General features: G+C 64.9%; 1 protein-coding gene across 12 annotated transcripts in view; it reads left to right on the top strand.

Annotated features, from left to right (window-relative positions):
* Positions 1-27,940, top strand: part of CACNA1B (calcium voltage-gated channel subunit alpha1 B) — a 123,226-nt gene that overhangs the window by 6,291 nt on the left and 88,995 nt on the right. For 8 of the 12 annotated variants that reach the window (XR_013960695.1, XM_080670281.1, XM_080670280.1 and 5 more), the window contains exons 4-11: positions 11,008-11,099; positions 12,515-12,667; positions 14,252-14,442; positions 20,933-21,036; positions 23,671-23,786; positions 23,972-24,028; positions 24,954-25,046; positions 27,110-27,319. Coding sequence is in view for 11 of the 12 variants with exons in the window: in XM_080670281.1 (XP_080526407.1) it covers positions 11,008-11,099; positions 12,515-12,667; positions 14,252-14,442; positions 20,933-21,036; positions 23,671-23,786; positions 23,972-24,028; positions 24,954-25,046; positions 27,110-27,319 (1,016 nt within the window). In the remaining variant the exon portion in view is untranslated. The remainder of the gene's footprint in view (positions 1-11,007; positions 11,100-12,514; positions 12,668-14,251; positions 14,443-20,932; positions 21,037-23,670; positions 23,787-23,971; positions 24,029-24,953; positions 25,047-27,109; positions 27,320-27,940) is intronic. The other 4 variants (XM_080670289.1, XM_080670284.1, XM_080670286.1 and 1 more) reach the window with 1 other exon arrangement.

Below are 27,940 nucleotides of genomic sequence, written 5' to 3'. Positions count from 1 at the left end.
ACCCGGTGTGCGCACGTGTGTGTGTGTGTGTGTGTGTGTGTGTGTGTGTGTGTGTGTGTGTGTACGTGGCGGGGGGGGTGGTAGAGGGAGGCCCTGAGTGTTTTTCGGGGTGAGAGCTGGCCTGTGGGGAGTCAGGGAAGAACCCTAACTCCCAGCCCTCCCGAGCCGAGGTCCCCGTGGGTCGCTGTGGGGTTACCCACTTAAGGGGTGCTCAGAGGGCTGGAGGCCCGTTGCCTAGAAGCCCAGCTCCTCCCCAGAGGCCAGCAGGGCCGCCTGCTCTGAGCTGGCAGGTCCTGGAGGTGCCTGGCTGGGCCCCGCCCCCGCCCCCGCCTGGGGAGCCTTCCGCCTCCCTGCTCCCTGGGACCAGGCCTGGGGGCGCCTGGGGCTGGCGCAGCCCCTGACCCTGGCTGCGGGGCAGTGAGCCGAGGGGCCGTCCTGCCGTCCTGCCGTCTGCTCTCCTGTCCATGCGTCCAGCCGCTCGAGGTGCCCGCAGCCGCCATTCGTTTATTCGGGATTCGCTGAGCCTCCGCGGGTGTGAGCGCAGGGGTCGGATGGGGTCGAGGGGACACGCTGTGACCCTCAGTGCGCGTGGGCTTCTGACCGCACCGGTGCCTCCCGCCGCTCGCCCAACCCGTGCTCCCCGAGGCTCCGTCACACAGGAAAGGGGTGTGGAGGGCAGGGCGGGCCTGGAGGGGGCCTGTGGGTGTCAGGGGGCCTCCGTGGCCCCGTGACTTCTGAAGGACGCGGAGGGTGGAGTTAGGTGTTTGGGGAGAGGCCCAGAGAGGTCACAGGTGTGTCGATGGTGGTCTGAGCCGGAGACCAGCAGGCACCAGGGATGGGGTGTGTGGGGGGGTGCGGGCTGAGCCTGGGACCAGAGGGTGCAGGCTGGTGGCAGCGAGGGGGGTGCGGGCTGGTGGCAGCGAGGGGGGTGCGGGCTGGTGGCAGGGGAGGGCCGGGGTGTGGAAACCAGGAGTTTACTGAAGGGCAGGCGCTTCCTGAACTTCAGAGCGGAGAGGAGAGGAGAGGGGGGTGGGGAGAGGAGAAGAGGGGAGAGGAGGGGGTCGGGGAGAGGAGAGGAGGGGGGGAGGGGAGAGGAGAGGAGGGGGGGGGGAGAGGAGAAGAGGGGAGAGGAGTGGGGGGGGGGAGAGGAGAAGAGGGGAGGGGGGGCGGGGAGAGGAGAGGCGGGGGGAGGGGAGAGGAGAAGAGGGGAGAGGAGGGGGGGTGGGGAGAGGAGAGGAGGGGGGAGGGGAGAGGAGGGGGGAGAGGAGAGGAGGGGAGAGGAGAGGGGGGGAGGGGAGAGGAGAGGAGGGGAGAGATGAGGAGGGGAGAGGAGAGGGGGGAGAGGAGTGGATGGCGAGGCCGCCACTGGGGCGGGTGGGGAGGGAGGCATGTGGTGCACCGGAGGCCAGAGGCCGCTCCTCTGTGCTCATAGCCACGCAGGGCGGAGCCGGGCCTGGGCGCTGGGGGCAGTGGAAGGACTGGAGGGTGTTAGTAGGTGGGGCTCCCGCCGAGTGCTGGTGGGCTGTCCCCAAGGCGAGGCCATCGGGTGACAGACAGGGAGCGCGGGCTGGACGAGGGGCCTGGGACCCAGCCGTCGAGGCCTGGTGTCTGACAGCAGACGTGGGAGGGGGGCGCGGCGTGTGAGCTGGGCTGGCAGCTGAGAACGGAGGGACGGCGCGCCCCTCCCGGCCCATCCAGGCCGCCCACTCCTGGGCTGTCCCCTCAGCCCCACCTGCCCTCCAGGTCCCCAGAGCCCCCCGCCCGCCCTTGGGGCCCGAGGGGCTGATTGAAGGACAGGGTCAGGGTCCCTCGGGCCTGGGGCCGCCTTCCTGCTGGCAGAGCGCCCGGGACCCCGCCGTCCGCCCTCCTGGCCTCGCCTCGGCTCGTCTCCCTGGTCCTGGGACGGCAGGGAGTGTGTCCCGCTCAGGCAGGTGGCTCCCACGGGGCCGTTTCCAGCCACAGCTTCTCGTTTTACTCCAAATTAAACTGGGTTTCTCTCCAGGACCTGTAATTAGAGCTGCGGGGCCTCCTGGGGGGGGGGGGGGGCGCGTCCAGGCTGAGCCTCCCGCAGGGCCCCTGTGCCTGCTCCTGCCGCCCTGGGGAGCACCTGCCCCTCTCCCTGAACGCTGCTGCTGCCTCAGAGCCCAGGGCGAGGGCACGGCAGGCTCCGGGAATGGATGGGGACTCGGGGACACACGGGGAAGGGAGGGGGCTCCGCGGGCCCGGAGGACATCTGTCACTCACAGGATCTGCGCTGCATGTCCCTGGGGCAGGTGGATCCCCGGGGCGCCGTGGGGCCTGGGCTGCATGATCTGTTCTCCACGCTCGGTCTGCTGGGGGCTTGCTGGGGCCTGGGGCTTGCTGGGGGCCCCGTTTGAGCTGACAGCAGAGGTCTCCAGCGCCCCAGGGCCCAGGGGGACTGGGATTGTCTCCAGGGATCCCATGAGGCCTGGGTCCTGAGCCCTGACATCTGAGGGTGGGGGTGGGGTGGGGGGCTCAGCCAGGCCACCGTGGCCAGCGTCATTCTGCGTGAGCCTCGGTGTCTGCAGCCAGACTCGGGGCAGCTCAGCCCCGGCCCCGGTTCCGTGGGGAGGGGCGGGGGCGGGGTGGTCTGCAGGGGCGGTGGCGTCCCGGGCCACTCCCGGCCCTGGGCCTGTGGCTGGTGGGCTGAAGGGACGTGGCCAGGTGGGCTCTAAATTAGCTGCCCACATTTAAAGGCGTTTTTTTTTTTTTTTTTTTTTTTTTTTAACATATTTTATTGATATTTCACAGAGAGGAAGGGAGAGGGATAGAGAGCTAGAAACATCGATGAGAGAGAAACATCGATCAGCTGCCTCCTGCACACCCCCCACTGGGGATGTGCCCGCAACCAATGTACATGCCCTTGACCGGAATCGAACCCGGGACCTTTCAGTCCGCAGGCCGACACTCTATCCACTGAGCCAAACCGGTTTCGGCAAGGCGTTTTTTAAAATTGGTTTTTAGACAGAGAGAGAAACATCTGTGGGACACGCTTGCCATCTCTCGGTGCCTCCTGCGCGCCCCACACCGAGGATCAAGCCCGCAACTGGGCATGAGCCCCCGGCATCAACTGGCGGCCTTCAGAGCCGGGTGACGTCCGCCCTCGGAGCCACGCCGGCCGGGGCCCATGGCCGGTCCTTGAGGGGGAGCTTCTGCGGGAAAGTGCGTGTGCAGGGGCACGAGGCTCGCGTACAGGCGCGGTCGGTCCTGGCGGCGGAGGCCCCAGGCCCAGGTGCCGCCTGCCCCCCCCCCCCCCGCTGTGCGTCACAGGCCTCCTCGCTCCTGCGGCCCCAGCTCTGGGTGCCTCCTGTTCCTGTGGGTGCCAGCCCTGGGGATGGGGGTTCCCCCTGAGGCCCTCCTTTGGGCGCTGTCTCCAGATGGAGTCACATGGGGGGGGGGGGCGGGACGCGGGCTGTGGGCTCCTCTGTCTGGCCCGTCATCTCTGTGCATCCCTCCCCCCAGCCTCCCCCCCCCCCGCCCGTGCTCAGCCGCTGCGGTGGAATCGGTTGGGAGAGCAGAGAAACGGTGGCCCCGGGGCCACAGGGTGGTGACGTGACTCGGTCCAGGTCCGGCCAGTCTGCGTGGCTGCCATGCCGTGGGCCCCGGGGAACTGTCCTCCCTCCTCTCGCCCTACTTCGGACCCTGGGTCACTCGGCGCGTTTTCAGCCAGGACGTAGTTGAGTGTTTTCCGGCTCTGCCTCGGCCACCGGGCCCTGACGTCTGACCCGGGGCCCACGCCCCTTCACGGCAGCCTGACGTTGCCGGGCTCCCGCCGGGCCTTGCTTCCCCGGGGCCGGGCGCCGAGCCCTCCGTTCTCTCCTCTGCCGGGAGCCCATCCTCTTCGCCTCCGTCTCGGTTGTTCTGGTTTCCGGTTACACGGTCGTGCGCGAACCTTCGACGTCTCTGACGATGGTGCTGTGCTGGCAGCGGCTTCGGACTCGTCCCGGGTGACGAACGCGCCTGTGCTGTCTCTTCGTGTGGCCTCAGGTCCTGCTGGTTTGGATGGACGAGTTCTGGGGGACACCTGGACGTTTTCCATTCTTTTCCGGGACGCAGAGGACGCTCCTCAGACCGGTTTTCGTCGGGTCTCTGGTCCTGACCCTTAAGGGAACTAGGGGCTGCCTTGTGACTTCAGTTGTGGGGGCGGGAGGGTCACCCCACTCTACAGGCTGGAAACGGAGGCTCAGAAATCAGGGTCCCGAAGCGGGCGGGGCGTTGAGCGGGACGGCGTCGGGCCCACGCCTGACCGCCCGCCGCCCTGGCCCGCGGGAGTCAGCTGCCCCTGAAGACGGGGTGGGGGGGGTGCTGGTGGCCTCGTGGGCCAGAGCCGTGCCGCACTGACCAGTCGCCGCCCCCCAAACTGGACAGAGCATTCAGCCAAGGACTCCATGTCCCCTCGCAGGGCAGGGGTGGCGGGGGGCAGGGGTCAGCATGGCGGCTGTCCGCTGCTGGAGTTTGGGGCCTGCGGCTCTTGCGGGAGGAGGGGCTGGGGAGGGGCCCCCACGGCCCCCCTTTCCCGAGCGGTGGGCGGCGGCCAGCGGCCGTGACACTTCTACCGGGTGAGTCACTGAGGCGCGTCCTCCAGGTTGGGAGCCTGGGCACTGGGGATGCCCCCGGACCCCCGTTTCTCCCCCGTGAGACGGGGCACGCTGACCCCCGCAGGCCTGGAAGGCCGTGGAGCCGCGGGGGCTGGTTTGAAAGAGATGCAGGCCTTTGCTCAGCTCAGCCCCTGGGGCGGGGGCGGGAGGCTGAGACCCACAGGCTGTCTCCATGGCAACCGCCAGCAGCCTCCTGGGCCAGAGCTGCACCTGGAAAGTCGGTGACAAAGCAGTTCCTGGAGGTGGAGGTGGCTCCGCCTGCTCGGGCGCTGGGGCTCCGGCTCCTGCAGGGTGGCGGGGGGGCGTGTCTGGCTGGCTCTGCACCCCTGCTCCTGCCCCGACCTGAAGACCCATCACCTGCTCAGCGTGAGGGGCGGGCGTGCAGGTGTGAGGCCGCCCACCCTCTCCAGTGACAGCAGTGATGTCCGGAGGACGCGGGTGCCCCTGGCACTGAGCCGGGCGCACGCTCGGGGCCAGGAGGACAGGCTCAGGCTGAGCCCAGCGTCAGAGCCAGGGTCCTGCCCCGGGGCGGGGCTCCTCAGAGAAGTCCCGGTGTGGTGTCCGTCTCCCCAAGGGGCCAGGTGCCGCCTCTGGCCCCGCCTGGATGGGGCTCCGCGCAGCGGGTGACAGCACCGTGGGCGGGAAGGGCGCCCCTGCAGACCCTCTGGTGGGTGCTGTCTACTTGGGGTGTCTCTGGGTGTCGGGGACGCCGTGGCTGTGTGTGCTGGGCCAGGGCGCTGTGAGGGCTGTCTGGGCGGCTGGTGCTGTGTGGCCCCCCTGCCCCCTGCTCCAGGCGGGACACTGAGCACTGGCTGGGCCTGGGGGCGAGAGGGCCCCTCCCATCGGGAAACAGGTGAAGCGGCCCCTCCCCAGGGACCAGGGTGAGGACTGTGAGCGTGTGTGCACCCGGCGGGCAGGGACCTCCCGGGTTGTGATCGCGGCCGCTGGTGTGGTCCTGACTGTCCCCAGGTGGTTCCAGAACAAATGGGCTCAGGGATGCTGGGCGCACACGGTCCGTGCCATCCCCCAGGCTCAGCAGGGACCCCTGCGGGAATGGTCAGGGAGGAAGGGCCCTGCCCCCCCCCCCCAAGAGGGGGAGCAGGGAGCAGGAGGGGGAGCGGGCAGGCGGGTGCCCACCAGGGTGGGGGGGGGGTCAGGGTTAGGGGTCCAGGGTTTCTCTGGTCTTGTCACCTCCTCACAGACAGGTGACAGGTAACAGCCGTGGGCCCCTGGTCAGCTCTGGCCTTTCAGACAGGGATGGCCTGGGGGTGGCCGGGCTGAGTAGGGGGTTTGGAGAGCGGCTGGGAAGGCTGGGGGTGACCCAGGGTCCTGCACAGACAGCTGGGAACCTGCGGCCTCAGAGACCAGCTGGGACCCTGAGTCTGGGGCTGCGGGTGAGGGCCTGGGTCAGGGTTAGGGGACCTGCCAGGGCTGCAGCTGGGGTCCCCCTGCCCCAGCTGTGGGTGCTGGTGAGTGGCCTGCCATACGTCCGTGTCTGAGACGTGTTTGGGTTCAGGCTGTGTGCACGGCTCCTGTTCTCATCCACACGCGTGCTCACGTGCCCGTGGTGCTGTCTGAGCACGGGCCTGGGCCGTGTGTCCGTGTCCCCACACCCCGTGGGTTGGGGAGCCGGGGAGCCGGGGAGCCGGGCCTGGGCTGCAAGCAGTCACAGCCGGGTGTGTGGGCTCTGGGCCCGAGTTCCTGCTGTCTCGTGAGGTTTAACCATGAGCCGTGTGACAACCTGCACTCCGCCTCTTCTTTCGGTGGAGCGGCACATCGAGGTGGAATCCGCATTCCGTCGTACCCGCTGTTACCGCCAACCGTTCGGGGTTTCCAGTGCGTTCCGAGTTAGTTGTACCACCGTCACCGCGACCTCGTTGTCTTTATTTAAAACATAATTTTACTGCTTTCAGAGAGGAAGGGCGAGGGAGAGAGGGATAGAAATATCAGTGATGAGAGAGAACCATGGGTCGGCTGCCTCCTGAGGCCCCCCACTCGAGGTCAAGCCCACAACCTGGGCGTGTGTCCTTGACCGGGAATTGAACCGTGAACCCGTTTCATAGGTCGACGCTCACCCACTGAGCCGTGCCGGCCGGGCCCCACCACCTCGTTCTAGAACATTTCCATCCTCCGCCAAAAGCAGCCGGCGAGCAGCCCCGGCCCTGCCCGGCAGCGCCTGCTGGACGCTCACTCACGAGCGCCGTCGCACGAAGAGGCCTCTGTGCCCGCCTCCCACCGGGTGCCATGTCCTCAGGCTCATCCGTGTGAACGCGAAGCGGGTCACGTCGGCCCTTCACCGTCACTTCACACACACCAGCGCCTCCGTCTGTCCGTATTTGTCATGACTACGCAGTGCCCTTCTCTCCCGCTGACCCCGGAGATGGCCACCCGTGCCAGTTGTCATCGTAACAGCGGCTTCGTGACGCTGTGCTTCCGACGGGACACATGTCCAAGGGGGCTGGCCAGAAGGGCTGCCAGAATCCACCCTGAACGGGACGGCTCAGGCGAGGCCGACGCGGCCCTGGACTGCACGCTCCTGACCGAGGTCCTGGCAGGTTCGTCTTGAGGAATGGTCATTGTGTCCGTTCCTTTCCTATTTCTTTTTTTTTAAATTGATTTCAGAGAGAGAGAGGAAGGGAGAGGGAGAGAGAGGAACATCAGTGATGAGAGAACCATTGGTTGGCTGCCTCCTGCACGCCCCACACTGGGGATCGAGTCTGCAACTGGGCATCGAGTCCTGACCGGGAATCGAACCGTGACTCGTGGTTCATCGGTCCACGCTGAGCCACGGCAGCCAGGATAATTACCGATTTTAAAGGGAATCCTTTTTGATCAGTGTGCTTGTTGGTGCCTTCAGAGTGGGTTCTGTGCACTGAAGAGATTCTCAGAAAAGATCGTACTTTCTAAAAAAAAAAAAAAAATCAGCGTTCTATTTATGAAAGTTACAAATCCAAAAATATCATTCTTTAAAGGTATTTGGATTAAATCTGCAACCATGTGGATGGACCTTGAAGGCATTATGCTGAGTGAGTGAAATAAGTCAGAAAGACAAATACAACAACTATTTATGATGAAAACACTCCATAAGATGGACATACAAGGGAAGCACCTCAACATAACAGTGACATACGACGAAGCCCTCGGCTCATACCACGCTCAGCCGTGAAGACGGCAAGTTTGTCCTCTAGGATCAGGAGCAGCACGAGGGTGTCCCCTCTCACGCCTTCATCAGCACAGCGCTGGAGCTCCAGGCGAGAGAGAGACACGGACGGCACCAGGTTGGGCAGGAAGAAGTGACACCTGCACTCTGCTGGCGGCCAGACTCCATACACGGAAAACCACAGTCTCCCCCCAAAAGACTATCCCGAACACGAACCGATACAGACGAGCAGCAGGATCCAAATCCATGCACGGAAACCCGCGGCATTCCTATACGCGGACAGTGACGTTCCAGAAAAATAAGCAAAGAAAACAAGTTCATGTGCAAATGCAACCGAAAGAATGGAACACCTAGGAATAACCTGGAGGGATGTGAAGAACCTGCACGCTGAGAACAGGAGTGATTTTTTTAAAAATATATTTTATTGATTTTTTTACAGAGAGGAAGAGAGAGGGATAGAGAGTTAGAAACATCGATGAGAGAGAAACATCGATCAGCTGCCTACTGGGGATGTGCCCACAACCAAGGTACGTGCCCTTGACTGGAATCGAACCTGGGACCCTTCAGTCCGCAGGCCGATGCTCTATCCACTGAGCCAAACCGGTTTCGGCAAGGAGTGATTTTTGAAATTGGAAAATGTGACTCCTCCAATTTCATTCTTTCTCAAAATGGTTTTGGCTACTCGCCCTGGAGATCCCACGTGAATTTTTTAGGGTGCGTTTTTCTACTTCTGCAAAGGAATGGCTGGGCTTGTGATAGGGATCGCATGGCCTGGACAGGGCACTGTGGGTGGTATGGACATCTAGCAACACCAAGTTTTCTAACTTCCCGGCCGTTGCTCTCCATCAGCAGTGTTCCGTAGTCCTCCGTGTCCAGGAGGTCTTTTGCCTCCTTGGTTAATTTACTCCTAAGCACTTCATTCTTTGGAATGCTATTGTAAATGGGTTTTTTTAAGAAAATGTCCTCTTTTGAGTGTTCATTACAAGTGCATAGAAATACCACTTGTTTTGTGTGTTGACAGTATATCCTGAAACTTTGTTGAATTCATTAGTTACGGTAATTTTTTGTGGGTTTTCTACAAATGCAGGGTCTTCTATGTATAAGAAATGTTGAGACTTTTACTGGAGTTACATCGAATTTGTAGGTTCATTTGGGGAAAAGGGACATCTAGTGATGTTCTCTTTGTTTCTTGTAATGAACTTTGAACGTAAGTCTTTAATTCTGGAAATTCCTCCTTCTCTCTCCAAATGTGGCTTCTTCACCATCACTCTGTTCTTTCCCGGAACTCACCCCTGACGCGTGTTAGAGGAGGGGTCTAACCTCCACGTTGCTTCGCTTCTCTCTCTTGTTCTCTGACGGCTGCGGGTGGATTCCTCCACACTATTTTCTAAACCCGTGGTCGGCAAACTGCGGCTTGCAAGCCACATGCGGCTCTTTGGCCCCTTGAGTGTGGCTCTTCCACAAAATGCCACGGCCTGGGCGAGTCTATGTTGAAGAAGTGGCGTTAGAAGAAGTTTAAAAAACTTGGCTCTCCAAGGAGATTTTAGTCGTTGTCCTGTTGGTATTTGGCTCTGTGGACGAATGAGTTTGCCGACCACTGTCCTAAACCATTAATACTGTCAAAACACGTCTCCTGCCCAGAGTATGATTCCTGATTGTTATTGCTATTATTTCAGTAACTATTTATTGCCAGACTTCCAGCTTTTAAAATACCTGCCTGTTTTGTTCCGTGATCCGCTGATTTTGTCTGAACGACAGTTAATCCCAGCAGTTGAATGGACTCCCTCAGGCCTCATGGGATTTTGGTTTGAAAGATTTTCCTGTTTCCCTTCTTTTCTCCTGGGACTTTTACCTTCTCTGACACCAGCCCGCCCCTCCCTGCAGTGCACTGAGGGGCGTAAAGCCTCCTTCACCAGGAGTGTAAGGTGCGTTTTAAATTGTGACTTGGATGTGGAATGTACGAGAGGCATTCAGGGGTGAAGCCTTGGTTTGGGCTTAAATAACAGTTGACTAGTTGCTGAGATGGGGCGGCGGGGGGCGGGGGGGTTCCACTGGGAAGGAGCAAGCCTGGGAGTAAGAATAAAAGCTCTTTAGTCACCAGGATGTAACAACTCTGACCTTTAAAAAAAAAAGGGCATTTTTATTACTTGAAGTTTGAAACAGAGCCCCTTAGGTGTATCATGTTTGATACGCTTTTTAAAAAAATCCAGGTGGAAATGTGTAACATGCACTTGGGTACCTGGGCCCAGAATTCCAGATTTGAGTTAAAGGTGCCAGGTTGGGCATAAGCACACCGTGGGGTGGATCCCAGATGGAGGGAGCCCTGGGTGTCCACCTTTTGAGGGAGGAGGGGGAAAAGGAGGGGAGGGGGAGGGGGAGGGGGTGGGGGAGGAGGAGGAGGGGAGGAGGAGGGGAGGATGAGGGGGAGGGGAGGAGGGGAGGGGGGGAGGGGAGGGGGAGGGGATGAAGGGGAGGGGATGAAGGGGAGGGGGAGGGGTAGGGGGAGGAGGAGGGGTAGGGGGGAGGAGGAGGGAGGAGGAGGGGAGGGGGAGGGGGAGGTAAAACTGGCAAAAGAGGCAAACACTCCTGGTGCTGGTGAGGGTCCCGGAAGGGCAAGGGGAGGAGGCCCTGGGAGTGAGGAGGAGCCTTGTCACAGCTTCTCCGTGGACAGTGGGGGGCCGGCCTGTGTGGACAAAGCTGATGGGAGGGAAGGGCAGGCGTGCAGAGGGCAAGGTGGACACTGGCCATGAGTTCGGGGTGAAGGGAGTGCCGGGGGCAGAGGTGGGAATGGGAGCTCCCGTGTCGGTTTTAAGTCGGAATGTGTTTCTGTGCCAATGGAGCGGATTGGAATGGCTTTCCCAGCCGTGGGCCCTCTGCCCACCCTCCCCACCCCGGTTCCCACTCACCCCGAGGTGCATGAGAGGGCCGTGCAGGCAGGAGCCCCTCGGCCTCCATTCTCCCCCGCTCCCTCTCGGCACCGCGCCTCCCGGGGCCTCTTGGGCTGCAGTGGGCTGGCCTGGGCACACGGTTCAGGCTGGGACTCAGACCAAAGGCCGGCGGCGAGCAGTGGAGGTGACTCTCTGAACCGCATGCTGGTCACCCACCGCGGGCAGCACGAGCCCCGCGCCCTGGGCCAGCCTGTGCCCGGGGGGACCCAGGTGCGAAGGTGTCACCAGCCGGGAGGGAGGACACGGTGTGCGGGAGCCCTCACCTCCCTGTTTGTTGCAGGATCCTCGCCACGGCCGGCACCGACTTCGACCTGCGGACGCTGCGGGCGGTGCGGGTGCTGAGGCCCCTCAAGCTGGTGTCCGGGATTCCGAGTGAGTCTGGCGAAGTCCGCGAGGCCCCAGCCTCCTGCCTGGAACCCTGCCTCCTCCCACCCCGGGGCCCCGGCCCCGGCCACGCCCCTAGGGCAGAGGGCCGCTGCGCTGGCTGCTCGGACCCGGAACCAGGGGGCTGGCCTTCCCAGGGTCCCCCTCCTCCACCCGGGCCCGGAGGGGGCCTCGGCTCCCCGGAGGGAGGCTCTGCTGTGCTCCAGGTTTGCCCCCGCTTCTGGGATTGGAGGACAGAGCAGAGAGGACCGCTATGGGGGGCTGGGCGCCCGCAGGAGGACTCAGGGCCTCCCGGGGCCACCCGCCTGGGCCCCGGCTTGGGAGGGCCTGGGGACTGAGGCCGGGTGAAGGGGTGCTGCAGGCTGGGTGCGGCCCCTGAGACCACCGCACGGGGGACCGGTGCTTGCGTCGCCGCGCCCTCTGCCGGTCCTCCGCCCCGACCCACTGAGGTCCGCGTCCGGCACACCCGAAGGGCAGGGCCTCCGTCGTTTTCCCTGTGGGGTGGGGTCTGTCCCGATCCCCTGCTCTTCCTTCCCAGAACCCCCGGCTCCCAGTTCCCAGCATTCCCAGCTCTTCCTTCCTGCCACTTCCGGCTCTTCCGTCCCAGGACCCCCTGCCCTCAGTTCCCAGCATTCCCTGCTCTTCCTTCCCATGATCCTCTGCTCTTCCTTCCCATGATCCTCTGCTCTGCGCTTTCAGAATCTTCTGGGTTCCCTCTCAGGACTCCCTCGTCTTCCCTCTCAGGATCGCCTGCTGTTCTCTCCCAGCATTCGCTGCTCGTCCCTCCCAGGAGCCTCTGCTCTGAGCTTCCAGAATCTTCCCCTCCCCTCTCAGGACCCTGCTCTCGCTGCCTCCTCAGATCCCTCAGCCCACCCCCCACCCGGACTTCACCTCTGACACCCTGCCCCCCGCCCCGCCCCGCCCCGCCCCGCCCCGCCCGGGACCTGGGCTTCCTAGGGCAGCGCAGCTCGCCCTTCCCCGCCTTTCAGCGCCTGCCAGGGCTCGGCCCGCCCCCTCCTGCCTCTGACCTGCTGTCCCCTGACCTGTGGCCCCCTGACCTGCTGTCCCCTGACCCGCTGCCCTCTGACCCCCTGTCCCCTGACCTGCCGCCCTCTGACCCGCGGCCCCCTGACCCACCGTCCCCTGACCCGCTGCCCCCTCTGACCCACTGCCCTTTGACCCGCTGTCCCCTGACCTGCTGCCCCCTCTGACCCGCTGCCCTCTGACCCGCTGTCCCCTGACCCGCTGCCCCCTCTGACCCGCTGCCCTCTGACCCACTGTCCCCTTACTTGCTGCCCCCTCTGACCTGCTGCCCTCTGACCCACTGTCCCGTGACCCGCTGCCCCCTCTGACCCCTGACCCGCTGTCCCCTGACCTGCCGCCCTCTGACCCGCGGCCCCCAGGTCTGCAGGTGGTGCTCAAGTCCATCATGAAGGCCATGGTCCCGCTGCTGCAGATCGGGCTGCTCCTCTTCTTCGCCATCCTCATGTTCGCCATCATTGGCCTCGAGTTCTACATGGGCAAGTTCCACAAGGCCTGCTTCCCCAACAACACAGGTGAGCCGCCCATCCGGGGACACCCTGCGCCGGGGCCCCTTCCCTGGGGACACAGGAGCCGCTACGCGTGGCGCAGAGGGAAGAAGGGCGGTCTCAGCCACTCCCGGGAGGGAGGCGGAACCCGAACGGAAGGGCTTGGGGGCCTGGGGGCCTGGGGGCCTGGGGGGCGGGAGGAGAGCCCGGCCGCCTGGTCAGCTCCGCCACAAGGAGCAGCAGGTGCAGGTGGGCAGGGAAGGACGGGCAGCAGGAAGCCGTGCAGCTTTGGCGCTCGTGAGGGCCCCGAGCTGTGTCCCGGGAGAAAGGGAGGACAGCGGGGTCTGTGACACCCGAGGGGCCGCGGCCTGAGCGGCAGATGCGTGCACGGAGGAGCCCACGGACGCCTTAGGAGACGCGGAAAGGCTTTTCCTGAAATGTAAGCCCCTCGGGACTCGAGAGGCCTCTGGCCAACGGGAAACAAAAGGGAGTTTTCTCAGCCTCCCTCGCCTCCTGCAAACACCACCTCTCGCCGGAAGTCTGGAGAGCTCTTCCTTCGAAGGCGCGGACAGAACGTGCTCCCCGGTCACGTGCGCTCGTCATCACAGCAGGAGGCGAGCAGGAGGAGAAGTCTGTCCAGGGTCTGAGAGCAGGAAGGGAACCGCCATTGAAGAGAACACAGCTGTGCTCACGCAGACGGCACCTTGCCGTCTTCACGGGCTGATGAGACGTCTGGAGGGAGGAGAGCGCGTGGCCGGCTCTGCTCCGCACCGGGGCCTGACTGCCGGATTCCTCCTGGCGCTGCTCAGCGGCCCTCCGTGCCGACGGGCGGGACTTCTGTGCCCAAAGTCGTCCTTTGCTCCTTTCGCTGGGGCTTGGGGAGGGGAGGGGTCAGCACCTGCTGCTCGCGCCTGGGCCCAGAGGTCAGCACGGGGTCCTGGTGTTCCCTCCGCGTCCCTCTGCCTGGTCCCGGCTGCCAGCTGTCCCCTGGGCCCAGGGTGGGCTGACGCTGGGCCCCCTGCCTGGCGAACACGGGGACTGCGGCGGCTCCGAGTGACAGGCAGGTGTGCGTGTCGGGAGAACCGTGTGGCAGTTCGGCTGGAGGGAGGGGAGTCCGCGTCCCGGGTGGGGCGCAGAGTGTGCTGTGTCTGGTTTTAAGATGAATGAGTCCTGAGCGTGAGTGGGGTTCCAGCTGGGGAGAGGGCAGGCTGAGCCTAGGGCAGCCATGGGCAAACTACGGCCCGTGGGCCGGATCCGGCCCGTTCGGCTGTTCTATCCGGCCCGCGGAGCCGAAAGAGCAGAGGGTTCTCTTGCTCTCCCCTCTGCTCCTTTACTTTGAATTTATATTAGTTCACACAAACACTCCATCCATGCTTTTGTTCCGGCCCTCCGGTCCAGTTTAAGAACCCATTGTGGCCCTCGAGTCAAAAAGTTTGCCCACCCCTGGGCTAGGGGCAGGCTGCCCACAAGAGGGAGCAGCTGGGCAGGGCAGAGGGGTGGCGGGAAGTTGGGGTTTCCTCCTCCCGTGCGTGCGGGCGGGGTGTGCGGGCCAGGAGGGCTGAGAGCACCGTGCGGCTCAGTTCAGGGTCTGCGCTCCTTCTTTCCACGCAGAAGCCACGCCCGTGGGCGACTTCCCCTGCGGCAAGGAGGCGCCCGCCCGGCTGTGCGAGGGCGACACCGAGTGCCGGGAGTACTGGCAGGGACCCAACTTCGGCATCACCAACTTCGACAACATCCTGTTCGCCATCCTGACGGTGTTCCAGTGCATCACCATGGAGGGCTGGACCGACATCCTCTACAACGTGAGTTGCCTCTCGGCCCGCAGCCCCTGGGCCCCGACCGAGTCCATCTGACCTGGGAACCTGTGCCCAGCCCGGCTCCTCCCTCAGACCCGCCCAGGGGTGCCCAGCCCGGCTCCTCCCTCAGACCCGCCCAGGGGCCCACGGGGAGCAGTCTCAGCTCAGACTCTTTTTTTTTTTTTTTTTAATAAATGTTTTTTAAAAAGTATTTTTATTAATTTCAGAGAGGGAAGGAGAGGGAGAGAGATGGAAGGGTCCGTGATGAGAGAGCATCGAGGATCAGCTGCCTCCTGCACATCCTCCTGGGGATCGAGCCCGCAATCTGGGCACGTGTTCTGATAGGGAATCACACCGTGACCTCCTGGTTCATAGGCCGGTGTCAACCACTGAGCCACACCGGCCGGGCACAGCTCAGACCCTTACCTGGGCCTGCAGCTTCTGCTCGGAAAGCGGGCTGCGGGGGGTGGTGGAGGTCAGAAAGGACAGGTGCAGGGCCCACGGCGGGCGAGGTCGCGGCAGCCCCTGGCGTCCTGTTCGCACTCACTTCTCCACGTCAGGCCGGGAGGAGTCTTGTTCATGAACCAAGCGTCCTGGGTGAACCCACTGCAAGGAGGAGGAGGAGGCAGAGCTCTCAGGCCGGAGGGCTGGGGGTCGCTGGCTGTTCACCTCACGCTGCGCTCTCTGCGGCGTCTCCTGCGCGGAGCAAGGCCGGGCTGCCTGAGGGGTGGGTACAGCTGGGCTGGGCTGAGCCTGGGCCGGGAGACGGCTGTCGTCACCCCGGGTGCCTGGGTGAGCCTGTGCCTGTCCCTTTGTTTCCTCTCTGGTCTCGGCCCCCGACAGCGTGGCAGCCCTGAGGGGAGCCTGGTGCCCTGTCACTGCCCCCTTCCCTGCCTGACGCTTCTCCTGAGCAGACCTCTGTCTTCTTTAATGTGACAGCCGCCCCTCCCCCGCTGCCTCCGCCCCTCAAGCCCGGGAGCCAGCTGGGCAGGGGAGCAGTGGAAGGAGTGCCTCAGCTTTGGGAGACGGGCAGGGAGGTGCCTGGGAGCCAGGAGCCTGGCTGGGAGGGGTAGCTGGGGTTGCTCGGTTTTGCGTAGATAGAAGGTGTGTTCTGCTCCTGCAACTGTGGGTGGGGGGTCCCTGGAACATAAGGTGCTTCCGTTTGAACCCTCGCTTGTGTGCTAGGGTGGGGCTTGGGCTGCGGCCCCTGGAGCCTGTGCCCCCGCCTCCGGGGCTCGTGGGGACCCCGGGTGAATCTTGGGGCTGGGCCCCCAGCAGGGGCGTGGTCAGTGCTCGTTCGCAGGCAGAGGGATGAGGAACTTGGGGCGCTGGCCCCAGCTCTAATGAACTAGATTCCTTTCTGGAGTGGAAGCCGTGTCTGATGACAGCCTGTCTGAGCGCGGGACAAAGGCAGGGATGACGGGCTTGGCTGTTCTCTCGCTCAGCCGATCAAGGAACACTTTCCACAAAGAGAGACCCTAAAAATAGCTCTGAGCCGGCCACATGCTCGCCAGCCCACGTGAGTGCACGGCTGCAGGCGGTCCGCGCCCAGGGCCCCCGGGGCTTGGCTCGTGGCCATGCGACCCCTCGTGGGTCTGCGCCCCTGGGGAGCGGGGCAGGAGGCCCCGTCAAGAAAGGGCCACGGGGGCTTCATCGACACACCCATGGGACCCCTGGTGCTGGGCGCTCCCTGAGGAGCTGCATGTGGGGGGTGAGAGGAGACGTCAGGAAGAAAGGGCTCGAGAGGGCCAGCGCTCTGAAGAGACACGGGTGTGCGGGCGGGAGGTCTGGAACCCGCTGCGCAGTTGCTGCAGGACGTGACTTGGAAGTGTGGCGGGGCACCCGGACGCGGTGACAGTGATGCGCCGTGAGGCTGGCGTCGAGCAGGTGGCCACTGTGCACACGGAGAGGGGTAGCAGGGCGGGTGCGGGAGGCCAGGCAGGCGGTGTGGGGAGGCTTCTCCCAGGGAGGGCTTTCGGGTTCCCGCAGACGCGGCTCCTGAGCTGGAGGGCACTCCGTGCCAAGCAGGGGCCTCTCGTGGACCAGCTGTGGCTGGGGACGGTGGGCAACCAGAAGCCCCTTTAAATTCCGACCCGGGGTGAGGGGTCTCAGCAGAGAACATCGCTCAGCGTGGACCCCTGAAAACTGGCGGTGGGGCTCCCCCGCTGGAGGAGAAGAGTAAGCGGAGTCGCCGTCAATTCCTGCGGGCCCCGAGAGACAGTTACCTCAGGGGCGAAGGGGGGGCTTGCCTGTCCCCCACCCTCCTCCCGTTCCTGTGTTGGCTGCCAGCCAGCCCCGCAGCTGTGGGAGGGAGGGTGCCGCCAGGGGCACAGGGGCCTCGTGTCCCTCCGCGTGTCCCTCCGCGTGTCCCTCCACACGTCCCTCCCGCTGACGGAGGCCAGCTGTGCCGCAGGCAACATGTGGAGCATGTTGACCAGTTTGCTAGCAGCCGGGACTGGACACTCTCTGAACCCAGACTGCTTTCTATTGGGAGTGATTGTGGGACTTCCTGTCACTCTGGGCGTCTCCACACTTCCCTCCAGGGCCAGTGGGAGACACAGTGTGGGTTACATACATGTGGTTCTGACACGTTCACTGTACTCGGCGCGAACGACCTGGGGAAGGTGTGTGCGTGTGCACACCCATAGGCTGTGTGCTCTGCAGTCGCCTGGATCAGGGACCAGGAGAGGAAGAATCACGAGTTGTGAGCTGAGCCGCGGGGGGGAGCGGGGGGGATGTGGGGAACGGGGTGTCCGCTCAGTTTTGCTCCTGAGGAGTGGGGGTGGAGCCTGCATTCTGCTCTGATCCGTGACGTGCTCAACCATCATGTCGCAGTGGGGTGCTGCGTGTGCAGTGGGCACACAGGGGCGCAGGGCTGCCGGGTGCATGTGTGAAGTCATGGGTGGTGGTTAAAATTGGTGGGGGGTGAGATCGCCTGGGTAATGAGTGCAGATGGAGAAGCCAACGCCCAGCGCTGAGCCGGCTCCACGCCTGCAGCGGCGGCTCCAGAGTGCAGCAGAGCGGGCTCCTGGCTGGGCCTGGCGGGGTGGGAGGAACTCGGGAGCCAGCAGAGCAAAGCGCGCCCGGGAGGGCGTCAGGAGCCGGGTCAGGGGGCATGAGGGCTCCAGGAAGGGGCAGGTAAACGTGACTGGCACGAGCCCTGGAAGGTCAGGTTAAAGGTTAAGGGTTAAAGGCGGAAGGCAGTACTAGGTGAGGACGGCACGTAAAGTCAACTCGGAAGGGCTTCCCCTGGGACCTGGAGCCGGGCGCCGGGAGGTGATGCAGGGAGATCCGGGCACTGACTCTGAAGTTAAAGGCTTTCAGGGGACGGTGGCCGGAAACAGCACGGATCCGCGGTCCTTGCCCTGTTCCCGCCAGGGTCACAGCCTGCAGAACCGGCTGTGTCACCAGCAGGCGGGAGGCTGTCCCGTCCCTGGCAGCCACTGCCCGGGGTGCCGACTCTGCTGTTTTGCCATTTCAAGAGCGTCGTGTTTGTAGCTGTGGTCCTGGCCGGTTCACTCCACACCGTTCTCTGGCTGCTGGTCTCGGCGGAGCGGCGAGCGTGGGCCTCATTCGCGCTCCCCCGTGGGAGGGCATCGGGCCGCCCCAGGTTGGGCCGCTGGGACTAACGTGGCTCCGCACGCCCGAGTGCAGTTTCCGCGCAGACGTAGCCTCCGCTCCTCCGGGGCGATGCCGCTGCCGTTCCTGGTGCTGTTGTTGCCGGTTAGTGTCTTCGGGAGTAGAACTCCTCGGGAGGCCGTGCGCTTTCCTGGGGTGATGGCGTTCCTGGTGCTGTCGCTGTTTGACTCGAGCCCTTCAGAGACGCACGCGGGGACGCAGCCCGCGTGGGATCTCCGTTCCTCACGGTCGTGGCGGGACGCTCTTCCCATGCCTGTGTGCCACGGTGTGTCCTCTCCTGTGGCACAGCGCCCGGTGTCCCCTGGCCGCGGTCTGTCGGTGGTTCTTTCCTGGGAGTTTTTCTAGTTGGAGACGGTCTTCGTCGCTGGAGTGGTGCTTCGCGTTGGCTTCAAGGTCTGCGGTGCTGCAGGGGCGTGTGCGGCGAGCGCCTGTGTGTCGTCATCGCACCGCGTGTGCGCGTTCTCTGCGGAAGTGTGTACTCAGGGCCTGTGCCCATTTAAAGGTTGGGTTGTCACCTGGCCGGCCTGGCTGTGGGTGAGCGTCAACCTATGAGCCAGGAGGTCACGGTTCGATTCCGGTCAGGGCACAGGCCCGGGGTGTGGGCTCAGCCCCAGTGGGGGGCGTGCAGGAGGCAGCCGATCCATGATGCTCTCTCATCACTGATGTTTCTCTCTCTCCTTCTTTCCTCTCTGAAGTCAATAAAGAAAATATTTTTTTAGAAGTTGGGTTATTTGTGATTTTATTTATTTTGAAAAATTTTTGGTCAAGCCTCACTTGAGGGTCTTTTCCGTTGATCTTCAGAGAGCGTGGAAGGGAAGGGAGAGACAGAGAGAGGCACTGAGGCGAGGGAGACACGTCAGCTGGTTGCCTCCGCGTGCACCCTGATCGGGTCCGGGTTGCCCCTCTTTCCTCTCGCGATGCTGTACGTTGGCCTCTTGGAACTGCTGTAGCTCTGTCCTTCCCGGTGGCTGTATCGCGTTCTCACTTTCATTCCGTCCTTCCGTTAAACATGCCCTTCAGACTCCTTGTTCCTGCTGGGGGCGGGGGGCGGGGGGTGGGGCAGTCTGCTCCGCAGTGTGCCTGTAGGGTGCTCCCCTGGTTGGGAGGGTCGGGGGAGCCTCTGCTCTCCACAGGGTCTGTGCTGTGGGTGAGGGTGTCGCCTTGTACTGCGGGGTGCAGGTGAAAGCCCTGACTCTCCGCGAGGCCCCACTGACAGCACCTCACCAGGGTGGGGACGGTGTGTCTCCTTCCTGCCACGTGGGAGCGGAATTCAGGCTCCCACCGGGGGGCGGGGGGGACAGGAGAGGCCTCGCGCTACACTTGCTAAGGCGGGCTGTCCCCCCTCCCTGCTTGTTCCCCGGTTTGGGGTGCGGCTAGGTCGGTGTCCTCATTACAGTCTGGGCTCCCTGCTGGGCCGCTGCTGGCAGGGACAGAGGTGGCAGCCCCTTCTGGCTGGAGTGGTGTCTTGCGAGCCCGCCCCTGGCCCTTCGGTTGGAGGGAGCTGGCTTCGTGCTGACGTTCCCTCCGTGCCTGTTGGCGTCTCCAGGCCGCAGGCTGCTTCAGCGACAGGTCTGCATACGTGAGGCCGGGAGCGAACCAGTGAGCACCAGGACCCTCGCTGCGGCCTGGTCCCCGCGGGTCGGCTTCCTTTGCCTCCGCCACCTTCGCAGGGTCTTCCCGGGCCTGCTGTCTGCTGACGCCAGGCCTGGTTGTCCTGAGTGGGAAAGCAGGAAGCGCGTGTCTACTCCGTCTTCCCAGAAGTGCACGTCCCGTTGGTTTGTTTTGTTTAAGAGCAGAAGAGCGTGGCTTGGCTGCTGCCGGGAACGATCCATTAGAGGAGGTTGCAGGAGCCAAGTCTGAGTAGTGGGGGGCCCGCTGCTCCTGCTCCATGGGGGCCCCATAGCGCACAGGCGTGGCAGGAGGGCCGGGCAGAGGTGAGGTCGGGTGCGGATGGCCCTTGGAGTTGGAGTCGGAGCGTCTTTCCCGGGTCAGTGTCCAGGAGTCAGAAGCCACAAGTTGGAGTCGGTCCCGGGCCCCGGGAGCTCGGGGAGAGTCTGTACGTCCCGCCCAGGCCACAGATGCTGGAGGCTGGGAATCCCCAGGGCGCGCCTGCCTCTGCCTGCCCAGGGCGCTGGCCTGGACTGGAGCTGCCTTTAGAGAGGAGCACGGGGCCGGCGGTCGCCCGCCCGCCCGCAGCACCCCACCCCATTGGTCATGCCCAGCACTGGGCCCAGCACGTCCACTGAGGACCCGTACAAACAAAACAACAGTCGGAAATTAACTGGATCCATGGGCCGCTGTGAGCACCCTCGGCCCGGGAGGTGCCCTTCTTGGCATTTGGTTGTTGAGGCCATGCCCGGGTGCAGGCTGTCACGGGCCAGGCACATGCCGGAACATTCTCTGGGGACTTTGGGGCTTGCTGTTGATCTGGGGACCATGTGCCGGGGCTCCCGCCTCTAGAGGTGAGGAGGCTGCTGCCGACAGATGGTCAGACGTGAGCCTTGGGGGCTGTGGCTGCCCACGGGAGCAGCCTGGGGCGGGAGGAGGTGTCCAGGCAGAGGCCGGGCGTGCCACCCTCGGTGCCCTGGGGGCCTCACCCTGGGCGGCTCCTCGGCGTTGCAGGTGCAGCATTGCTGGGCCGTGGCCGGGAGAGCTGAGCCTGATCCTCTGGGAGCCGTGGCCGGGAGAGCTCCGTGGGGCAGGGGCGGGGGGCTTCCCGAGTCCTGCCTGGGCCCCTCACCCCCGCCTGGACTCGCCCTGCCTGGACCCTGCCAGGTGCTTGAGAAGGGGCCAGGGCACCTCCATGCTGAGGGCTCTGTCTTGTCCCCTGTCCTTCCTCATCTCCTCTTGCTTCCAGACAAATGATGCTGCCGGCAACACCTGGAACTGGCTGTACTTCATCCCTCTCATCATCATCGGCTCCTTCTTCATGCTCAACCTGGTGCTGGGCGTGCTCTCGGGGTAAGAGCCGTGATGGCTGGCGCTGCCCCTGCGTGTGCTCGGGTGATGGTGTGGACACAGGCCCGTGTGAGCCGGCGGGTGCGGTGGGGGAGGCCTGGCCTGGCCACGGGCTGTGCTCCATGCGGGCGGGCACTCGCAGCGTTCTGAGCGCTGGCCAGCTTCTCTCTGTGCTGCCCTCCTGACCGCTCCCTGACCGTCCCCTGTCTCTGGCCGTCGCCCTGGCCCCTGACTGTGGGGAGGGGCTGCTGCTGCCTCTGACCTGGGTCCCTGGGGAGTTTGGGGCAACAGCGGTGACCGGAAGAATGGAGCGGCCCTGAGTGTCGGTCACAGTGACGACCGGGCTCTCCGGCCTGGCCCCGACCCGTCGCCTCCCCATTGCGCCCAGGGGAGGACAAGGGAGGCACGAGGCCGGGGTCCGTCCTTGGGGAAGGTGCTTCCTGACTCACGTGGGAGTGAGCGGGAGCACGCCTGGGGCACACGGTGCCCTCCTGCGTGGCGTGGGCCTGCCTGCCTCCCTGTCCCCACCGTGGCGTCAGTTCCCCCCATGCGGCTGGAGAAGGTCTCTCTCCCGCCCACCCTGAGGGTTCCGTTCAGGCCCAGGGCCTGAGGTGGGTGGGGAGGAGCCTCGGGCAGCTGTCATTCTGGCCGGGAGGGGAACCGCCACTGGGGGGACCGTGGTGGTAGGGCCTGCGTGCTCCGGCTCGGACCTGTCTCCTGTGAGGGCCGTGCTTGCACTGGCACGTGTGTGCAGGCCCCCGCACAGGGACCAGCAGGCCCGGAGCGCTGGGCACGGGGTAGAAGTCCTGGTCGCGCTGGGTGGTGGCGGCTGCGAGCAGCCCTGGTGGGGAATGAGCAGGAGGGAGGTGGGCAGAGCTGCCCTCATGCCCCGGAGCATCCTGGCCTCGATGATTGTCCTCATTGTGGCTGAGCCCTCCCTCCGGTGTCCAGGTCCAGCCAGGGGACCCCCTCTTCCAGCCCTGCGGTGGGGCCTCTGAAGCCAGCGGCCAGCGCATGGCGTGTGGGTGCCTCACAGGGTGCTCGCCAAGGCAGCGGCATCAGATGCCACCTGCAGCCTGGACTGGGGCAGGGGCTCGGCCTGCAGGACCTGGTGCAGCTGCAGCGCGCCTGGGGGTGGGGGGGGAGCTGCCGGAGGGAGGGCTGGCTGGGGCCCGTTCAGCCTGTTCCTCCTCCGCCCGGGCGCCCGCCCTGCACCAAGTGAAGCAGTTGGTGATTCCTCCGCCGAGAACTGGAGCTGGAGGAGGGCAGGCCTGGTGGCGCAGCAGTCCCTGCTGGTGCTGTCGGCTGAGTCTGCAGTACTGTCATCCCTGGCCCTGCCCCAGGCCCTCCTGCCCTGGGGACACCGTGTTCTGTGGACTCAGAACTTGGGGGGAGCTCGGGCAGGAGCTCTTTCCTCTCCTGCTGGATGCCGCAGCTCAGGCGGGTGTGGGCCCCAGGCGAGAGGTCAGGCCTGGGCAGAGCCAGCCTCCCTCTGTGGCTGGGTGCCAGGAGCCAGGCCTGCCAGACGCCACCGCGCCCAGAGCCGCTTTCCTGGAAGAGAGACAGCCTCCCGGCTGAGGACAGCATGCTTTTTGCTGTGAGGGTGCCTGCCCACACTTTGTGGACCTGGATCCTGCCTCGAGCCTGAGCTGAGAAAGCTTGGCCAGACTGGATGGGTGTATGCGCTTGTGTGTGTGTGTGTGTGTGTGTGTGTGTGTGAGAGTGTGTGAGTGTGTGTGTGTGTGTGTGTGAGAGAGTGAGTGTGAGAGTGAGTGTGTGTGTGAGAGTGAGTGTGTGTGTGTGAGTGTGTGTGTGAGTGTATGTGTGTGAGTGTGACTGTGTGTGAGAGTGTGTGTGTGTGAGTGTGAGTGTGACTGTGTGAGTGTGTGTGTGTGAGTGTGTGTGTGTGAGTGAGAGTGTGTGTTTGTGAGTGTGTGTGAGTGTGTGAGTGTGTGTGTGTGTGTGTGTGTGTGTGAGAGTGTGTGTGTGTGAGTGTGTGTGTGTGTGTGTGAGTGTGTGTGTGTGTGTGTGTGAGTGTGTGAGTGTGTGTGTGTGTGAGTGTGTGTGTGTGAGTGTGTGAGTGTGAGTGTGTGAGTGTGTGTGTGGCCTCCTTCCAGTACTGTGAGCCTGAAAGCTTGGCTGGGGCCTGGGGAGGCGGGTGAGCTCCCCTCTCACTCTGAGCCTCTGTGTTGGCTGATGGACTCGAATGTGTCCCTTCGCCCCTGTCCCTGGCCTGTCCTGACCCAGCTCCTCCTCCCTCCTCTTGAGCAGTGGTGCTGGGTCTGAACAGCAGAGGAACCAGGGGCCGTCTCCTCTGGGGAATCCTGTCCCGGAGCTGTCCTGGGTGACGGATGCCGGGGCCTGGGGTGGAGGGAGGGGCAGGCCAGCCCTGAGCAGGGCCATGTGGCTGGTCCCCGCCCCCCAGAGCCCCTCTGGGGACCGAGGTGCTGCCGCCCGTGTGTGTGTGTGTGTGTGTGTGTGTGTGTGTGTGTGTGTGTGTGTGTAGGTGTCTGGGCAGGAGGGCCGCTGTGCCTCTGGGTGCTCAGGTCAGAGGCCAGGCGGTGGGTTTCCTGTCGCAGCCCCTCCCTGGTCCCTGCCCGCGGGGACCTGAGCTGTGCTCTGTCGCCCGCGTCACAGGGAGTTCGCCAAGGAGCGCGAGCGGGTGGAGAACCGCCGGGCCTTCCTGAAGCTGCGGCGGCAGCAGCAGATTGAGCGGGAGCTCAACGGCTACCTGGAGTGGATCTTCAAGGCCGGTGAGCGCTGCCTGGCGCCTGGCCTGCTGGCTTCCTGTCCGGCCCTGGCCTGGGGCACACAGGGTGTCTGTTCCGGTGGAGGAGGCTCGGGGGGCCCGCGGGGTTCTGGGAAGCAGAGGCAGAGGCGTGCTGCGTGGGGCGGGACAGGCAGGCTCGCCCTGAGGCTGTGGCTGTGTGTCTCGCAGAGGAAGTCATGCTGGCCGAGGAGGACAAGAACGCGGAGGAGAAGTCCCCCCTGGATGGTAGGTCACCCCTGGTAGCGCTTCCCCCCAGCGGGTGGCGACACGTGCACCCGTGCGTGGTGGGACAGGAAGCTGTCCGCCAGGCCGGGCCCCTGCGCGTTGTCACGTGCGCACACCTGGCAGAACCCTTCCCGGGGAGGCCCTGGGATGGTCAGCGCCTGCTCCTGGTGAGCCTGTGCCGCGGGCCAGAGCGGCCGTCGCTGGAGTGGGCCCACACCGCACGGCCATGCCCGCGGGGTCGCAGCCTGGGCATCGCGGGCACCTGTGCTCTCGGTGCAACTGAGCTCCCAGGCAGGTGCCGCGCAGAGAAGTGGAGGCGAAACCGCAGTGGCTTGGCCCGCCGCCCACACCTCAGGTAGCAGCCGGGCTGGCGCTTCCGTATTGGCCCGCGAAGACCTGAGCGTTTCCGTCACCGTAGAGCGCTGTGTGGGCAGGCCGCTGCTGGGCCTTAAGCCTGCAGGGCAAACCAGCTGCATCTCTCTGGGCCCAGGAAGGCCGCCCCCAGGCTGCCACCGAGAGACACGGCCTGGGGCCACAGTCACAGCCCGCGGGGCAGACCTCCCGGCCAGGCTGCGCGAGGTGTTCGAAGGGCCCCACCCAGGCCGTGAGCAGGTCTGCGGAGCCGGCCTGACCTCTGGCCTCACCTGGCCAGCCGTGCGGGCTTGGGGCTGCGCAGGCCGGGCCTTGCTCCCGCCAACGTGGCCTGGTCACCTGGGGCAAGGCGTTCCCGGGGAGAGAAGGGACGGCGGGAGCCACCCTCAGACCTCTGGTCCCTTTGCTTCAGCACCGAGTCACCCCGCGCCCCCACTGCCTCCGCCTCAGGCAGGACCCGGGAAAGGCCCAGGCCAGGAGGAGGCGATCCCCGCGGGGGCTGGGGAGGCCGCCCACGCGGCTCACGTGTCCCACCGCTGCCCTTTGCTTAAAGCAGTGCTGAAGCGGGCGGCCACCAGGAAGAGCCGCAGCGACCTGATCCACGCCGAGGAGGGCGAGGACCGCTTTGCCGACCTCTGTGCTGTGGGTGAGTCAGGGCCCTCCTGGCTCCGTGGGCGGGGCCTGGGACCCAGCTTCCTGCCCGGCACCGTCACCGGGGCTGCCCAGCTCTCCGGCCTCTCCTTCCCCGCTGCCTGCCCCTCCCAGTGAGCTAGTCCTGTGCCCACCGCGGGCCCACGGGTGCCCCCAGGCCTGTGCCCAGGCCTAAGCTCGCTGGTTCAGCGCGCTCGCTGGCTGCCGGCTGCTCCGGGCTCTGCCGTCCCCCCAGCCGCTGCTGGAGCCCACAGATGGTGGCCTGGATGTGGAGGCGCCACCAGGGGTGTTGAGTGGTTGGATTCTGGATATATTTGGAGACCAGCCCACGGGGTTGGCTAACCAACTGGACGTGGGCGTGAGAGAGACATCAAGGGTGGCTCCACAGGACAGAAGCCAGCCCACATAGGACTGACTGCGGGCAGTGTTTGTGGGGACTCGTGTCCAGCCTTCTCTTTGGGGCACGCGGGTTGGCCACGTGGGGTGGAGCGCGGGGGCCTGTGCCGGGGGTGCCTGGGAGAGCCGGTGAGCGTGCGGGAGGCCTGGGTTCCCAGTGGAGACAGGAAACGGGGCGCTGTTGCTGGGGAAGGTGCTACAGTTCCTGCTCCTGCTGTCCTGGCCCCGTGGACTGGGTGCTGAAGGGAGGGGCCCGTGGAGCGTGGGGCTTGGTGCAAACATGGCCTGGATGCCCCTGTGGTTGTGCCTTTGCTGAGTGGGGGAGTGTGGCTGTCTCCTGTGGGCACAGGTGGGTGTGGGGAAGCCAGGAGGCGGGGTGGGGGGGGCAATGTTCCTGGGGGCCGGCCCCGGCAGAGCGGACTGTTCTCCCGGCTCGCTCAGCTGGAGAAGGTGCTGGACCGCCAAGGGGTGGTGAGCGGTTGGGTTCTGATCCATTCGGAGACCAGTCCACGGGGCTGGCTCACCGGCCACGTGTGCTCACAGCATCTCCATGAGTCACGTGTCCTCTTCCCCTCCTTCCAGGGTGGCCATGCTTCTAGGTGTGTCTGGTGTGGGTCTGTGAGCGTGTCCTGGAGGGGGTGTGGGTGTGTGAGGGAATGACCGAGAAAGGGGTGGGGTCTGAGTGTGGCTTCACGGAGTCTGCACGGCTCTGCTGTGTGTCCCCTCGTCTGCCCTGCGGCTCTCTGTGCCCCCGCTGCCTGTGAGGAGGGAGCAGGTGGTGTGCAGCCCTCAGCGGGCTGCCGGGAGGGCCCATGGCCTGAGCAGCTCCGGCTCCTCCGCGGTGGCGGTGGCTGTCTGGACGGGGCTGGAGGCCGGGTCCCGGCTCAGCCAGGGAGGCTGGGATGGAACAGCGTCTTCCCTGGGTGGGGTGGGCGTGGCATGTGGAGTGCCTGCCAGGAAGCTGCCGCCAGGGTCCTGGGAAGGGCTGCGGGCCGGGCTGATGGGCTGTTGGGCCGACGGGGTGGTGGCTGCTGCCTGAGACGGCTGCTCCACAGGCTGCTCCACACAGACGCGACTCTCCAAGGCCTCGGCCTGTTTCCATCTCAGTGAACCCAGGAAACACCCGCCTGATGGTGCTCTTAGTGCGCGCGCGCGCGCGCGCGCACACACACACACACACACACACACACGCAGATGCGCTCGACATCACGTAACGCATATGCCCACATTCCCCCCCTCCTCCTGGGGCCGAGGCCCACGCCCAAGGGCTTTGAGCGGCACGCACACACCAGCCTTTAGTCCAGAAGCTGGAGAAACCCCGAGGCGGGCAGGGCGTGCGGCTCACAGCCAGACCCTGCCCTGCTGACCCCAGTTAAAGCAGGAGGGGGGTCGGGTACAGCAGGACCCCCAGGCCGCGGGGAGGAGTGGGGGGGCCTGGAGTGCAGGGCTGTGCTCCTGGAAGGTGGCCAAGGGGCTGGAGACAGACCACGTCGCCCATCCCCTCATCCACCCATGAGGTGCCGCTGTCCTTGGTGGAACGGGGCAGGGCCAGGGGCCAGTGTCCTCGAAGGTGGTTTTATGGGAGCGAGGGCACCTCTGGAGGAGGGGATGTGTCCTGGGGCCACTGCCCCTGCACGTGCTCAGCGAGCCCCCTCTCCCCAGGGTCCCCCTTCGCCCGCGCCAGCCTCAAGAGCGGGAAGACAGAGGGCTCGTCCTACTTCCGCAGGAAGGAGAAGATGCTCCGGTTCTTCGTGCGGCGCATGGTGAAGGCGCAGAGCTTCTACTGGGTGGTGCTGTGCGTGGTGGCCCTGAACACGCTGTGCGTGGCCATGGTGCACTACAACCAGCCCCAGCGGCTCACCACCGCGCTGTGTACGTAATGGGCCCGCCCCCACCCCCTACACCTCCAGGCTGCAGCCTGGAACTCCTGGGCCATTGCCCGTGACCTTGGGACGCCCTGACCCCAGTGTCCCCACAGGCTGCTCAGGCCCCTGCCAGGGCTGCCCAGGCCTTGGACCTGGGCCCTGGTTCCAGGAAGCAGAGCTGAAAGGAGGAGAGTGAAACGAGGGGAGTGGGTTGGATGGCCAGGCACCAGCCAGCCCGGGCAGACCTGGGTCCTCCCTGTGGGCCTTCAGACCTGCGGCCAGGCACAGAGCTGCTTGCTTCATTTGCCACGAGGTGGCGCTCCCGCCGGCCCCCGAGGAGGGGGAGTGGGGCTCCCGGGGCTGTTCCCACCCTCTTTTTGATTGGCTGGACCCGGTGTGTCCGTAACCAGCGCTGACTAACAACCTGTGTCCGTGAGCCGCGACCGGGGCCTCGGGGCTCCGAGTCCTGAGTGGTCTTGGCCTCGGCGGCAGTTCCACGAGGTAGGAAGGTGGCGGGGGCGGGGCTCCTTGCCCTTCCAGGCCAGGGTGCCCCCAGGCTCTGCAGGCCACAGGGAGCTGGGAGCTGAAAGAGCTCCCAGAGCTGTGGACACAGGCTGCTGGGGGCCGT

The sequence above is a fragment of the Plecotus auritus genome (genome assembly GCF_963455305.1).
Source record: "Plecotus auritus genome assembly, chromosome: 5".
In the NCBI taxonomy this organism is placed as follows: Eukaryota; Metazoa; Chordata; class Mammalia; order Chiroptera; family Vespertilionidae; genus Plecotus; species Plecotus auritus.
This window is presented reverse-complemented; position numbering and strand designations above follow the sequence as displayed.